Source organism: Dermacentor silvarum, chromosome 9, assembly GCF_013339745.2.
Source record: "Dermacentor silvarum isolate Dsil-2018 chromosome 9, BIME_Dsil_1.4, whole genome shotgun sequence".
Lineage (NCBI taxonomy): Eukaryota > Metazoa > Arthropoda > Arachnida > Ixodida > Ixodidae > Dermacentor > Dermacentor silvarum.
The window spans coordinates 5,357,478-5,373,881 of record NC_051162.1 but is presented as its reverse complement, the minus strand read 5'-3'; the positions used below and the strand labels follow the sequence as shown (position 1 = coordinate 5,373,881).

Genomic DNA, 16,404 nt, shown 5'->3' with positions numbered 1-16,404 from the left:
ACGGTGGTGTTGATGAGAAAGGCTTCTTGTGGGCAGCGCGTGCGAAGGGACACACCTGGAGCGCTGCACTGCCGATCCGGGCAGCATTGCAAGTGTAGCGTGCGTTGGAAAATGTGGCCCGACTATTACTAACTGAATGAACAAGCGTGGTGTGAGCGCGCACAAACATGACTAGATCACACTGAATGACTGCAGACGACGACTGTCAAAACGCTGGCAGCAAGCACATACGCCGCAGCGGGCGAAGGTACGCGCGGTCTATCGCTTCAACGGAAACTGAGCGGCGAATGAACAGCGCATAAAGGTCAGAGCCGTGTGGAGATAAGAGACGGTGCGGGTGAGCGACGAGTGACGAGCGCGGTTGTTGGCAGAGTAGAAGTGCCCCCCCCCCCTCCGCTCCCTCCGGCACTGGCTTCCCGCTTCCTTGCTTGCGCGTGGGAGATTGAGTGCGTTCGCTCTCCGTGATAGCGCGCGTTCCCGCAGCCTTCCGCTCGGGCATATGGCGCGCGGCGAAGATTTTATCTATAGGGAACCTCACGGCGACGGCAACGCCGACGGCAGAAATCCGGTTGAAGTGTCCATATAATTGCTATCGCAATAAAAGGTAAATACAGTTGAAACCCTCGATAATGAAGTCCTGTCACAACAAAACTTTTTCCCCGGCCTATAGGATTCAATGCATGTTGTATTTCTCAACAACGAAACGTCGCTCAACTGCAATGCTGCATCACCAAAATTTGCCAGAACATTAGCCCGAATACTTGTGCAAGGCAAGCAGACTTGGAAAATTGCTCTAATACTTTTCCTTTGCATTAAATTGCGCAAAATAGGCTTGAGAGGCGCCGCTATTGTTGTTTACGAAAACAATCATGTGCCGGAAGCAATCGCGTATGCCGGAAACACACGTGGAGATGCCATCTTGTTTGTTGATTGCCTGTCCGAAATGCCATGGCCTCTACCAACGCGTGACAACAATTTTTGTCTACCTGGTGCAGTGCATAATCTGCTGCTTAATGAGAAAGGTGCTGTAGAAACAAACAAATTCACGTGCCGGCGACGCGGACTTGTTTCTGGCACTTGAGATGGCAGCCGCAGCATGGGCTGCCATGCATCTGCCCGTGATTGAGTGATGCTCGGAGAATGCGCGTTTCCTGCTTCAAAATGCTGGTTTCAGTACCTCATCTAAAAGGCATCATGTGCAGATTCGGCATCACCGGAAGTAGATCTGCATGAAGCTCAGTCGATCGTTTTCAGGGACATGAGATATGATCGCGCTTGGCACCAGAGGTGTCTACGTCTGTGGGCGACAGTTAGAGGGAAGCGCTTGCTCTTAGTCCAGTGCCGATCTTGTAAAAGTGATTGTATTATGGCGTTCGCTGATTCTGTGACTTTGCCTTCGAGCCCACAGCATACAACGCATTCCGTTAGACACCTCCACTTGTATGTGTGTTTGTGTACACTTGTGCACCAGTGGCGCTCGGGCCCTATGCTGCTAACATTCACGTTATCTCCCGCGTGTCGCGGGAGCTACGCAGCCCACAAGCCCGTTTCTTGTTATCTTTTCTGAGTTTCTTTCTTTTCCGCAATGTGCTTTTTCTGGAATAAACCAGACTCGTCCTAAACCTCACGGAGAGCAGACATTTTCTTTTTGCTCCCGCTTGCGGCGAGTACGCTACAAAGAGCGACCCGCGACGTTTGGAACTAAGCAACAGCCATGCCAGACACAGAAGAGATTGGTGATTACCGAAGAGTGGTGATTACCGTGCACTGAATGCTCTGACAACGGCTGAGCAATATCCTCTCCCTCACATGCAAGCTCACCCACAGTCAACGCCTCAGAGTTAAAGCTTCCTAACTTCTGGCCGAAAAACTCCAGGGTGTGGTTCAGCCAAGTCGATGCCCGCTTCCAGCTTCACAGCATCAAATCGCAGGAGTCGAAATACCTCCACGTCGTTGCCGCACTGCCGCACAACATCGCTGCCGCCATAGACGATGTGCGCGCGTCCGCAACGTCGGAGAAGGTGTACGACAAACTAAAGAGCACCGTCCTCGAACATCTTGAGGCGTCTGGACAGAGCAGGTTTCAACAACCCCTGTCTTATGAAGAGCTCAGTGACCAGTGCCCCTCGCAACTACTTAACCGAATGCTCCAGCTACTGGGTCGACAAGTGTCAGAAGAGCGTCATCAGCCATTGCTTCGTGAGTTGTTTCTTTAGAGACTGCCTCAGTCAACACTGATGATACTCGCTGGCTCGGACGACGTGTCTCTTGAGCGTCTGGCTGAACTCGCTGACCACATCGTCGACTGCTCCGCACCATCACAAATGCCATGAGCGCTCGACCCCCAGATAAGATCGTATATATTCTTACAGATTCCCAGCAAACATGTCGAAACTACGAACAAGGACGGATTTCACCTATCGCTCATAAAATGCTACACAAGAAGCAAAATATTCCACTAGTTCACCTAGTCTGGATACCTGCACATGCGTCTCTCCCTGGCAATGAGCGCGTTCATGCGACAGCCCGAGGCCTAACCCTCCAAGCGCCTGTGGAAGGCCAGTCCAACCCAGACGAGGTGGAAATGATGCCGCTTACATACACGCATTTACATTCCCTCCACCACACGTGAGGCTAAACCGTGCAGATGCAGCCACTTAGCGCCAGCTCCAAACTAATTGTTCCCCAGCCTTGCTCTCCGCCACACTTTTTACCCTAGCCAGTACCCCGACAAATGTCCTTTCTGTGGTGGAAACCCAAACCTCTACCATTCTATGTGGGAATGCTCCAAACCACCCGGCCCACCTAGAATACCCAACGCCTCCCCATCCCAGTGGGAAGCCGCTCTTTCCAGCACAGCCTTCGACGACCAGCATTACCTGATCGACCGGGCCAGCCCTGGACTGAGGGCCAGCCCTGGAAATGGGGCCCTGGACTGAGGGCTCCACCCTCTGGGACTTCGTTACAAAACACCAAAGAAAGTTTTCTACTACTACTGCCTACAGTAGCCGACAAATTTTTCGGACTCCAAAAATTCATACTTGTTGGATATTCCGGACTTCATAGATGTACCGTCAGGATTCCCATAGAGCTAATGCATTTTCGCGACCGATTTTTCGGACGAATCTAGGTGCCAATGTTCGATTTTCCAGACTAAATCGCTCGCTCCGAGCCACGCTACCCGATATTGAAGGCAGCCTTGTTGGATTTTCCGCTGGCTTGGCCGGGCTTGGCTTCCAGTGTCCCCCTATATAGCCTTCAAGATTAGTAGACGCACGCTATCCTCTAGTCTCCGAGGCCATGCCCGCTCTTCCTTGGAGTTTTCCGGACTGTTCGGTTTCTCGGACTGCTCGATTTTTCGGACTATTTTTCAGTCCCCGCGAAGTCCGGAAAATCAGTTGGCTACTGGTATATCTGCATCAGGAACGTCCAACCGTGCAGACAGACTGGGTCGTTCGGAGGACAGAGTTTACCGACTCTCTGCAGCCGTCAAAAACCTCACCCCATCCTACATCAACAACAACCACCGTTCTGTGCGACATAGTTCGTTGTTCCATAGTTGAAGCTCGCAGCCCCGCAGCCACTCAAGTGAGGCAGATCAGAGGGTCTGCTGGGCCGCGATTTTGTAGCGATGACTTATGACTTATTCTATACTAGTCTTATCAGCCACCGCTCGTGGCTGGCTGATCCCATTGATAACGCGAGTGGACCGTCGCTCTGACCACTGACAAAGCGCGATAAGTGCGAAAAGGCATTATTACCAAAAAGGCATCGCTACAAAATACCGGCCCTGGTACCACCGCCGCTTCCGAGAGCAAGCCACTCGCTTGTGGACTCGCTTGTACATCGGCCAGTCACTAACGGCGGAGTGTGGCATCGGCCCTCGCGCAAGCCGCCTCTTCGTTGTCGACCGCATCACCGGCACACGCTTCCTCATTGATACTGGAGCCGAGCTGTCTATCCAACCAGCAACAGCCGAACATCGCCGATGTGGCAAGTTTATTTCCAGCTTAAGTGCAGTCAATAATACTGCTATTGCATCATATGGCATTCAGCCAATGACGATAGACATCGGACTCAGGCGCACAATTTGAGATGGCTCTTCATTGTGGCCGACGTCAGTTTTACATCCTGGGAGCCGACTTTCTGAGCCACTTCGATCTCGACGTCGGCGTTTGCGATTGTCGTCTCAAGGACGACATCACTTCGCTCGCTGTTCTCGGATTGAAATCCGACATGTCCATCTCTGGCATTTGCACTGTCAAGCCAGAGTCGAAGTTCCCAAAGATTCTGGCTGAATTCCCTGCAATCAAACCTACGAACACTGAACTGCCAATCAAGCACAAGGTGACGCATTACATCGTCACGACCGGACCGCCCGTCGCCGCTAGACCACGGAGGCTCGCTGGACAAAGGCACGAAGTTGCCCGCCGTGAGTTCGACCATATGCTCCAGCTCGGCATTATTCAACCTTCCTCCTGCAATTAGTCTTTCGTGCTGCACATGGTGCCAAAACAAGAACCTGGCCACTGGCGGCCTTGTGGTGATTACCATGCACTGAATGCTGCGACAACGGCTGATCAATATCCCCTCCCTCACATGCATGATTTCAGCACTCTGTTTGCGGGAATGACCATCTTCACTAAGCTGGATCTGATGGCCGCTTATCAGATTCCAATAGAGCCGAGCGGCATCCCAAAGATGGCCATAACAACACCTTTTGACCTCTCTGAATTTGTTCACATGCCGTACGGCCTGAACAACGCGGCACAAACGTTCCAGCGTTTCATGAATGAGGTGACCCGCGAACTGCTCTTTGTCTTCGGCTACTTAGACGTCATTTTGGTTGCCAGCAAAATGCCGGAAGAACACGGAAATAATCTGCGCCTCCTTTTCATGCGTCTTGACGAGCACAGCCTCGTTTTGAAGCCCCAAAAGTGCATCATTGGTGTTGAGGCACTGGGTTTCCTAGGACACTACATCACTCCGCAAGGCATCTTGCCGCTGGAATCAGGGGTACAGGCAGTTAAGGAATGTCGCACTTTTTAACTGACCGCAAGCCTCTGACATTTGTGTTCAAAAGCAACAGCTCCTCCTATTCGGAAAGGGAACTGCGCCAAGTTTCTTTCATTTCCGAATTTTCCACAGACATCCGGACATATCGGGGACCGAAAATCAAGCAGCTGCCGCACTCACTCGTATCGACACCGTTTCTGTGTCCGTTGACTTTTGAGGCATTAGCCACTGGCCAGTTAAAAGACCCTTCGTCCCCATTCAGTTTCTACGTGCTGTGTTTGACAGCCTTCACAGCCCTGAATCACCCAGGAATCCGCGCGACACAAAGGCTCATCACAGACCACTTTGTGTGGCCAGGAATTAACGCTTACATTCGGTGCCGAACATGTCAAGCAGTCAAGGTTACTCGTCACACAGGCACAGTACTCCAGCCATTTCAGCCACCAGAGTGTTGCTTCAACCACTTTCACTTGGACTTGGTAGGACCTCTGCCTCCTTCCCAGGGATAGAAGTACATGCTCACATGTGTCGATCGCTACTCACGGTGGCCTGAGGCGACGCCGATTCTGGACACTTCCGCCGGGACCGTCGCACAGGCGTTTGTGGCCACATGGGTTTCACGCTACGGCTGCCTATTGCGCATAATGACTGATCGCACCCAACAATTCCAGAGCCACCTGTACTCTGCGCTAGCAAGGCTTCTGGTAACGCGGCTCCAATGCACCCTGGCTTACCACCCAGCGAGCAATGGAATGGTGGAGCGTCTACGCTGCCAACTGAAAGCATCTTTAGCGGCCAAGTTGGATAGAGAGCGTACTGGGTGGAGAAGCTCCCTCTCGTTCTTCTGGACCTGCGTACCACGGTAAAAGAAAACCTTGGATTCAGTGCAGCAGAAATGCCATGCGGCACTGCAATCCGCATACAGGGAGAATTATTCGGTGAGAAACCAAGCCCTTTGCTGACACCTTCACAACATATGGAAAGGCTACATTCCTAATTGGACCAGCTGCAATCCAATGCACCGCACGTCTGCTGCAACCAAGGAGTGTTTTCCTTCCCAGACATGAATGTGGCAACCCATGTGTTCGGGCGACGGAACACAGTGAAAGCGCCATTGACTCCTGCGTATGACGGGCCTTTCCGTGTGCTATGGCGGTCGCACAAAACTGTGACCATTCGTGTTTGCGACAGAGAAGTCGTTTCTCTCGACCACGTGAAACCGGCTCACCTCCAGTACTAGCTCGCACATTCGTTCGTTTTCTTTGTTAGATGCGAAGCATCTTATGGTCGGGGCTATGTCACTCCCTCCCTCCATCCATCTGCCGTGCGCCGTCCACACCTGCACTGCGCATGTGCATCCTCATCTCTCCTCTCGGCATTCCTCCTCTCCTCTGCAACTCTCCTCTCCTCTCCGCATTGCGCAACGAATGGCAACACCTGCGGCTCCGCGCGATGATGCGAAGCAGCTTAGGTTAGAGGTGCGACGGTAGGCGCTGCATACTTTCCTGGGGGGCGCCACTGTAGCTTGCGGTATAATGACGCGCGCGCGCTCCGCTCCGCTCCTCTCATTCTCCTCCCGCAACGCCGCGAAGAGTGCCACGGACAGCGCCATGGTCAACGCCAGTGTCAGCGCTGTGGACAGCGCCGCGGAGAAGAGGGCTCGAGCCGCTGCCACGGAACGGCGGCGGTGACAGGCCGATCTGAAAACTAATGGGAACTTGAGTCGGACCCCATGGCTGCTTCGCATACTACTCAGGGTTCCCCTATGGGAAGATGGTGTTATTCTTTTCTTCTTTCCCCCACCCCGCCCCCATGAGCGACCTTAACTTCCATCCCACAGGACGCAATTCACTCCGTTAGATGCCTCCGCTTACTCACGTGTTTGTGTACATTTGGGCTCCGGCGGTGCTCAGGTCGTACGCTGCTAACATGCCTCCGCATGCCCACACACACCCTTCATGTTCTAAGTTTCTTCCTTTTCCACAATGTGCTTTCTTTTCTGGAATAAACCAGACTCGTTCTAAACTTCACAGAGAGCAGACGTTTTCTTCTCGCTCCCTCTGGGGGCTAAGCTGTAAGCTACAGTATCTTCGAAGGTGATGGACCAAGAGTCCCTTTCCACGGCAGTGCCGCTATTGCTGACTGATGCATGGGACGCACTTTGTGCTGTTGGCAATGTGGTTCTATAGCCTCGAACAAGGCTTGCCATAGTAGGCCAGAGGAATTTTTACAATAAAGTTTCACCTTGGGACACATTTCATTTGTGCTGTCCCATTTCGCAAAACCAAAATTCTCGCGAAAGTGAATTTTTATGCTTTCCACGCCAGTTTCGTTATTGCAGGGTTCAACTTCATTAAAAGGAAGTTTGTTATATCGAGGTTTAACTGTAAATAATTCGGGGCTGAGAGGCTCGCCAGTATTTTTTCTAAGTTTTACAGCTCTTAAGACCTTCATTTAAAACATGGTTGTTGGTGCTGGCCATTGCAAGGTTGTCCGAAGTGGTACGTTATTAATTGCTCAGTTTTTAAAGACGATAGTCTTTCTTGGGCTACTTAAACGCGAAAAACTTTGTCTGTCTGTCACTCGATTCAACTGCCCTGCCAAAACCAACTAAGCTACTAGCACTGGTCATACACGTCAGCATTATACAGCGCAAAGGAAACCTCAGGCCTATTTGAGTCAAAATATATGTACATAACCATGATCCGCAGCATTAGTTTAATTAAGAATACACATTGGACTGGTTATTGCATTAGTAATCAACCGTTAGAAATGGTGTCGAATGTGTTAGAAATGGTGTTGAAGAGACGCTACACGTAAAAAAAAAAGCCGACTGAAGCCGCGTCTCTGTAGCTGGCTTTAAGCCAACAGTAATAAAAAGTCTCAACAGGTGGCGCGAGAGCAGGGCGAACGCGGGAAATTTGAATTGAGTTCAGCAAAACCTCCATTGCATCCATCATGGGAGGAGTGAGGGGTGGGAGGGGGGAGAAGAGAGAGTGTTACGTATCAGGGGCGGCAGAAGACTATTTTCTTTCGACGTCATTTGCAGCAAAGCAAGCAGATATATGGAAAATTTTTGCAAGTCTTGTTTGCATTAGTACAAGGAGAGATTTGTATGCAATGTGGAGAAGGCTGCAAGGTTGTGCCACACCTGCAGTTGTATACAGGTTGCTTGAGAAATATGCCTAATGGTGGCCTTTGTTCTTTGGGAAAAGATTGCTACGAATGCTGTTTGCACCAAATGTTCTAAAAGTGTTTCTAATATGTTTTTAAAAATGTTCTAAAAAAATGCTTGTTAGCCGAGGCATTGATTCGGGCTAGTTGATCTGTTACACTAGGAGCCTCAATAGCGCTATAAAGCCAGGGACAGGCAACGTGTTTTGTCCTTTCTATACCTGTATTTTTAGCACTATTGAAGTTCTTCCCAGCTTGTTAGCCGACCGGATAGTAGATATAGAGTATAGACCGCTTATAGTGTAAGTCGTCAGTCGCGAATATCTGCACCATAACCAAAACAACATTTTTCAAATGCTTCGCACATGCAAAACATGCAGCCGAAGCAGCTGCGTGTATCTATCTGAGAATTGAAGCATGCGACTGGGAGATTTGTATCTGTTTAAATTTATGAACATTGAAGGCCATGAACATCGAAAGTTGGAGAACGCAAGGTCTTCACACGAAGCAGGCATAGTAGAACAAGAAAAAAAAAAACCTGTCGGCCCTTCCTCTGGGCTGGAGAGGGAAGACCAGCGAAGCTGTACTATGGTGGAAATTATGTATTTCCAATTATGACTATTAAGATGTGATGGTGTAATTGGTTATTTGAACTATCAAAGAATGAGATATGTATGTGATCCGGTGGTTTTCATTTATTTAGTGACCACAGGGACCATGGCCTTATGGTCACTATGGCGCACCGCCATAGGGTGTACAGCAAAGGTTGGCACGTTGTTCATAAACACGTCACTAACGCCGCGCGGGCTCGATGCGAACGCGGGCAAAACTCCACCTCCGTCGACAACAGTTGTGCGCATTGTTTGTGTGACCGCACACAATCGCTGTCAAAACGCTGGCTATGTGACGGAACAGCTAAACGCCGTTATCGACACTGTTAGGGGAGAGGCGGCCGAGAGCCCAAAGAGAGTACGCGGCAGAGGCCGGCAGGGCTGCGCGCATGCACCACAGCGGGAGAGCAGGAACGCACAGTCTAGGGTGACTCGATGCCGCTCCCCTTCCACTGGGGAGTCGCGTTTGCTCTCCGCCGTGCGTTCGCTTCCCGTGAAAGCGCGCGTCCCTCGCGTGCTTTCACTCGCACATGCAGCATACGGCCAACAAGAGTTCTTTTCTACTGCCGGACGCGACCATCGAAGAGTGAGCCCTTAACAGCTTCTCTGTAAAAATGCGACATAGAGTAGCGTATGTCGCCGACTAAATTGACAGACTTGCTCGATTATTCGAAATTCCCTCGGTGTCGCCATCAACTGCACAGAACCAATGTAGAACTGTGATCGGACGCCGTACAGTGACTCTTCTTTTTTGTTTGCTCCGCATTTCCTCTGCATCGCCCTCGTCGCTTTCCCCTCCGATTGGCGGCGCACCTCGTTGAGAAGCGCGCTCACTACCGCCTCGTATCTGTGAGATTTTCCCGTGCAAGCCGCATGACATTGCTTCTCGCACGGCTGCACTGCATGTGAGGGCATAAAGGGTCACATTGTGCCCCAATGCCAAGACGCTGCTGCACTCCCTTGGTGAAGGGTGTGTTCATGCCATGTTCGTTCTCGCAGCCGGACCTTGCGGCCTGTGAGCTGTCCCTGCGCCAGAAGATGTGCCTGCTGTGCCTGATGGAGATGGCCTTCCAGCGGCCGGGCAGCCGCCTCTCCTTCCAGGAGATCGCTGCCCAGGCTCGCCTGCCCCTCAACGAGGTACTGTATCTCGCTGTTGCTGCCACTATGGAGCAGACTGGTTTCAATCAACCGGCATTGGGGTATCTTAGACACTTTTAAAGGTTGGGCGCCAATGCTGAAAAATTGTCATTAACTACAGTGCAGTCCCCTTATAACGATATCATGAAGAATAAAAAATCTCATCGTTATAACTGATCATCGCCATATCGGAGTGCCGAAAAAAAAAACAGCTGTCGAATATAGTTTTGTAGTCTCGAAACGAAATTTGCCACTTGCGATAAAAAATGTCGTAGAAAGTCGGCTGTGAAAGATAAAATGTTTATTTATACCTCGAAATAGCGTTTCATTCGTTAGACGCAGAAATCTGCACTTGCTTTCGCGGAAGTTTCAGGTTCACAACCACGGGGTGCATCGCATCCAGCTGCTGCACGAACACTGGCGGCTATAATTTAGCGTGCATGAAATCGGTGAGTGACTGGATCGACGACTTTGCACTTTCGTTAAACGTCGGGGTCGGTGTCAAAGATTATCGATCTCGTCGTCGCCTTGCAAAATTTGCAACTTCGTCTTAAGCGACACAGCTTTGTCGGCGCACCTCCCGCTGCTTCTGCGACGCATTTCCGCACTCGCCGAGAGAGGGAGATTGTAGGCGAAGGCTCCGCTCGTTTCCCCTCCTCCTCTTCTATGGACGCTCGCACGACCGCCGGTGATTTTGTTCACGCTGCACCAACTTGCGATGCTCTCCCACGGTCAGTCTGGAGGCACGCGCTCGCTCTAGAAGTAAGGGAGCGCGCGCCTCCAGACCGGCCGTGGCCCTCCGTGGCCTTCGCAATCGGCGCACGAGCGGAATGTGCTGCGTGGTAATGGCGGCAGATGCGAACTTGTGTAGGCAAACTTTTCGCCCCGTCTCTGTTAAGTGCAACTTAGGAATGCAAGTTTCACGATTATTCTGCATGAAAAATGCCACCCAGAAGTAAAATTTTCATCGTTATATCTGATATGCGCTGAATAACATGGATATATAGGGTTTTTTTGTCATAGCCCTAATGCATAAGTTGATCGTTGTAATACATAAGTCCACTAATCGTTGTAACCAATATATCATTATATGTGGTATCATTATAAGTGGACTGCACTGTATATGTTAGGGAAACCACATACAGTGGAATCTCGATGATACGAATCTCACGGGGTCGTGAAAAATATTCGTATTAGCCGAAATTCGTATCATTAAAACACAATTAAAACTATCCAAATTATGGGGGGATGAGGTCGCGAAAATTGCGAGAAAAATTTATTTTTGAAAACCACGCGTTTCGGTATCGGCAACGCCTAATCTACGCTGTATCAAAGTGGTTTGGCTGAAAACGCACTAAAAGTGGCTGAAAAAGATTTATTCGTCAGTGCGCAGGGCGAGAAGACAGTTTTAAAACGCGCCAGATCACCGCAATTCACGGAGACATATCTCGTATTTCCCGCCACCGAGCGCCGCCATCTTGGTATCGTTCGAAAGCTCAAAGTTTCGCCGTTCCGCTTCTCAATTCGTCTGTCGTCGCCATCTTGTAACAAGCGCGCAAACTCAAAAGAAGCGCGGGTCTGCGATAGGTAGTCACACGGGCCCTCCGATGAAAGCGTGCCTCCGATTGGCTGCCATGCTGAAAGGCGTCTCTCCATTGGTTGCTGCTGTGGCAGGGGCAAGATGGCAACCGCAGTTGTCTGCTTCGTAAACCACGCCGGCGTCTTCACTTGACACGCAGAATTCGGATTACTGAGAGCTCCCAGGTTAGTGATGGGTCGGCCCTCGTTTGAGAAGAAATTTTGGACGAAGCATGCCTTCGGAATACGGAAGCGCAAGCCTCCTACGGCAAGAAAAATACGGTGATTAGCGAGAGAAGCGGAGGAGCACCAGACTGAATATGTGGATTACGTGCCGCACTATCTTGCACCGTGCGACTCCAGCAGCGAAGCTGACAATCGCCCTGTGCCATCGGCACCGTTAACGCAGTCAACGGAGGCTCCCGCATCTTGGCGTACGGCCACGCGATTCGGCAATCCAAGCCAAAGGCATCACATAGAAAATGGCCGCCATAGGAGCGGCCCAAACATCATTTTGTTTGTATGCTCACGTGGGTTTCGACAGGAATTCACGGTGCAGGCTCCTTTCCCAAGCTTATCACCCCTGGAGGAAGCCGAACGCCAGGCCAGGGTACGCTTATGCCCCTTTGAACCAGTGGGCGGCGGTGGGATTTGAACCCACAACATCCTGCAGCCTCGGCGGGCGCTGTACCACTAGGCCACTTTCCTTACTGTGGCGAGATCGCTTCGTTGGAGGCGACGCAGGTCGAAGGTCACTATCGCTGGCAAAAACGGTGCACTCAGTTTCTGATGCATCTGTCATGAGTAAGAGACATGTGGAAGAATAACGACGTCGAGGAAGAACACTCGGTGTTCCAAACAGCACGAGCGCTCGAGATGCGTGACAGGAGCTGTGATCAAGTGAAAAAGCAGCGCTGAGCTAGCATTGGCTTTGTGGCTCTGGTCTGAGAAAGTCGCCTTGCCAGCACAGCACTGGCAATGGGAGCAGCTTGTGTTTGGCTCTGGAGGCCTGGCAGTCCAAGGCGTGGCCGTTCACCTCGGCAAAGTATGAGCGAGGCACCTCGGACTTGCTGCAGCCACTCACGGTAGTTCCAGACACCCCAGCAGCAATCTCCTTTCGAAGGCAGGCCCGCAAGACAGTCCCCGGAGCACCTTGTCAGTTGAACAAGGCACCGGACGGAAGCGGTGGCCGAACCCGTCGCTAGGCCTAACCTGACAAGCCCCACTGCCACATCGTTGACAACAACCGGGATACTCGGGCTGCTACACCGGCGACGACTCCGACAGGAGCGTCACGTGCAACGACCCTGGACGAGACACGACTTAGATGGGGAAACCGCAAGAGTCGACGACGAAAACGTGTGAACATTCCATTCGTGCAGCGACACATCCAGCGAGGCTAGATTTACCAGACCGCTATGAGTGTCAGGGACTAAGACGGGCGCGTCTACCGCAGCGATGGCCTAGCGGTAGAGCATCCGCCTCGTATGCGGGAGGTACCGAGTTCAAATCCTGGTGCCGCCGGGAACCTACCAGTTTTCTAATGGGTAGATGTCCCCTGGCCTGGTGCTCGGCTGTCGTGGGGGTCCACATCTCGAAAGAGGGCCCAATAGAGATTTCAGCTGTTGTCTCTGGGTGTCTCTTGTCCAACCACAGACGGCCTTGTAGACGAGCATCCGCCGCGGCTGTGGGAGGCAAGTGCTGCCGCCGGGTACCTACCGGTAAAATAGGTACAAGCGCGCTCCCTGCCTGGTGCTCGGCCATTGTGGGACCTGGCACGCGCTACTTTATAGGTACGATAATGAGCTTGGAAAGGGGTGTTTGACCTCAACCCGAAGGTGCCCCCACCTCAATAGGTGCTTGGGGCGCCACATGGGAAAATGACCGCCATGGGAGCGGCCCAGACATCACTTGATTTCCGTGCTCACGTTGTTTTCAACGGGAATTCAGGGCGCAGGCTCCTTTCCCAAGCGTATCACCCCTGAAGGAAGCCGAACGCCAGGCCGGGGTACGCTTGTACCCTTTTGAACCAGTGGGTGCCCGGCGGCGGTGAGAATCGAACCCACAGCCTCCCGCAGCCGAGGCGGGCGTCTACACCTTAGAGCAGAGTGTATGTGTTACACATATTGTGCATTTTATTCTCAGTTTGGTTTTAGGGGAATTCTTTCGTTTTGTTGGGTATCAGTAAATCATGTGCTGTGCTGCGCCGTACGTGTGACAAGATCGTCCGACACGGACACGCAACCTGCGAGCAAGCCACAACCGTCGACGAGCTACAGTGTGATAACGAAAGATTCACCGGACGCATCGTCACCCGAACGTCGCACCATTCAGACGCGCCTCAAGCCACGTTTCGTGTCAGCTGGTCATGGCAGAAGCGCAAGCATGCAACGTTCGCGACTCCCTTCACGCGGTGTCCGCAACTGAACGGAAGTTCAATTTGATGGACCAGCCAGACTATGAAGAAATTTTTAAAGCCCACCAAACGAAGAGGCGAAAGTGCAAAGGCTGCCTGACAGCAATGATACCAAATATTACAGCCCTGATGCATTCTAATAAATCTGCAATGTTTGCAAAACTTTGCAGCCCTTTTTCTCAATTGTGATTTTTTTGTCGGTCGCCTCGCTCACGGAACGCATAGCACAACAATGGCTGGACCGATTTTGATCCAGTTTGTTTTGCTGGGATCCATAAACTGTGCCGTACTTCGACAGTCTTAAAATGTTTATCTTTCCATTATTTTATTATTTCACAATAACTACATGGTTCTATGCAGTGAAGCACAGTCACATTGCCGTCACGTTGAGCAAAAAATTATAAGGGCACTAAAAAAAAAAAAATCTGTCTTGATTTAGACTAGACATTTGGGCAAACATGCGAAGTATTTCTAGTTCCTACCATGTCTCGTGCCGGTGCCAGGTTTTCCACAAGCAAGGAATTTGTAAATTCTTATAAAACAAAACTAATGAAAATATCTTGATGAAATTTTATATGTCTCTTTATTGCAATGTGCAATATGTGTGCCAAATTTCAGCCCTTTCTGCCAAGAAACAAGAAAGTTACTTCTGATCCTTTCCTCCCCCTTAAGGGGGTCTTTAGGACTGAGAAATCGAAAAAAAAAAGACATTTCTTTAAAATTTTCCCATACTCATAATGATTGTGGTTCCTTCCAACCATATCCGAAGTCTCAGGGCTTTGAGAAGCGTAGCTTTTAAGAAATTGTCAAATAAACGAGAAACTCGATGTGGTTTCTTGCGAAAACAGCGCCGCATGCACTATTCGCTACAAGCAAAATGCCGACCCGTAAAGAGGAGGAGAATGGACGACCACGAAGGAGGGGAGAAGGGAGCTTCAAGACGCTGTGGTGGGGAGAGAGTGGGATTCGCTAGCAGATAACAAAACTAAATGGCGGTGCCTCGAGATGGGCCAACACCGTCAAGTCACAGCTCCATGTTAATTTCGCTTAAAACCCGCACCCCAACTTTACTCTTAACTTTCTTGAATTTTTGGTGCGGGTTATACACGCGAAAATATGGTAATGTAATTTTACGGCTCTTCTGTGGCTGACACGCAGTAGTAATGCTAAACATATTTGTAGTTTATAGCGCGAAGGGACACAGACTAGAAGCAGGCAGGACGAGCGCTAACTCTCAAGCAAACAAATCTTTATTGAAATGATCAGTGGAACCTCGTTGATATGATTCTGCATAATACATTTTTCGGGATAGTACGTTTCTTTTTCTCTTCTTCATAATACGATTTGGTTAGATAATACGTTGGATGATACGATTTTCTGATGATACGCTTTATTTTTCAGTTCCCGTGAAGATCGTATAAACGAGATTCCACTGTATATATCATCATCATCAGCCTGTATTTATGTCCACTGCAGGACAAAGGCCTCTCCTTGCAATCTCCAATTACCCCTGTCTTGTGCTAGCTGATTCCAACTTGCGCCTGCAAATTTCCTAACCTCATCAGCCCACCCAGTTTTCTGTCGTCCTTGACTGCGCTTCCCTTCTCTTGGTATCCATTCTGTAACTCTAATGGTCCAGCGGTTATCCATCTTGCGCATTAGATGGCCTGCCCAGCTCCATTTTTCCTCTTAATGTCAACTAGAATATCGGCTATCCCCATTTGCTCTTTGATCCACACCGCTCTCTTCCCGTCTCATAATGTTAGGCTTAGCATTTTTTGTTCCATCGCTCTTTGTGTTGTCCTTAACTTGTTCTCGAGATTCTTTGTTAACCTCCAACTTTCTGCCCCATATGTTAGCATCGGTAGAATGTAATGATTGTACACATTTCTTTTCAACGACTGTGGTAAGCTTCCAGTCAGGATTTGGTAGTACCCGGTGTATGCACTCCAACCCAATTTTATTCTGTAAATTTCCTTCTCATGATCAGGGTCCCCTGTGAGTAATTGACCTAGATAAACGTACTCCTTTATAGACTCTAGAGGCTGACTGGACTGGCGATCCTGAATTCTTGTTTCCTTGCCAGGCTATCAAACATTATCGTTGTCTGCTGCATCTTCATATTGAACCCCACTCCTACACTTTATCGATTAAGGTGCATTATCATTTGTTGCAATTCGTCTCCATTGTTGCTGAATAGCAAACCGAAAATTCACCAAAAATCTACTTGCCGAGCTTGCTTTGACACATATTCACAAAAATTATACAGTCGACTCTCGATAATTCGAACTCGAAGGGGCCCGAAAATTTGTTCGAATTAAAAGAAGTTCGAATTAATGGAAGGACGTATTTTTGAAGTATTCGAGCACCATAGCAAGTTGAATGAACGGCGCGAGTCGTGAAATTTCGCGGTGCGCCGCATAGCGAGTTGCGCCCGCGCTGGCCAACGCTCGGTTCCCGATAACGAAACTT

General features: G+C 50.2%; 1 protein-coding gene across 3 annotated transcripts in view; it reads left to right on the top strand.

Annotated features, from left to right (window-relative positions):
• LOC119465114 (26S proteasome non-ATPase regulatory subunit 13) overlaps positions 1-16,404 on the top strand; it is a 213,177-nt gene that overhangs the window by 158,295 nt on the left and 38,478 nt on the right. For all 3 annotated transcript variants that reach the window (XM_049655704.1, XM_049655703.1, XM_037725913.2), the window contains one exon: positions 9,801-9,938. In XM_049655704.1, coding sequence (XP_049511661.1) covers positions 9,801-9,938 — 138 coding nt within the window. The remainder of the gene's footprint in view (positions 1-9,800; positions 9,939-16,404) is intronic.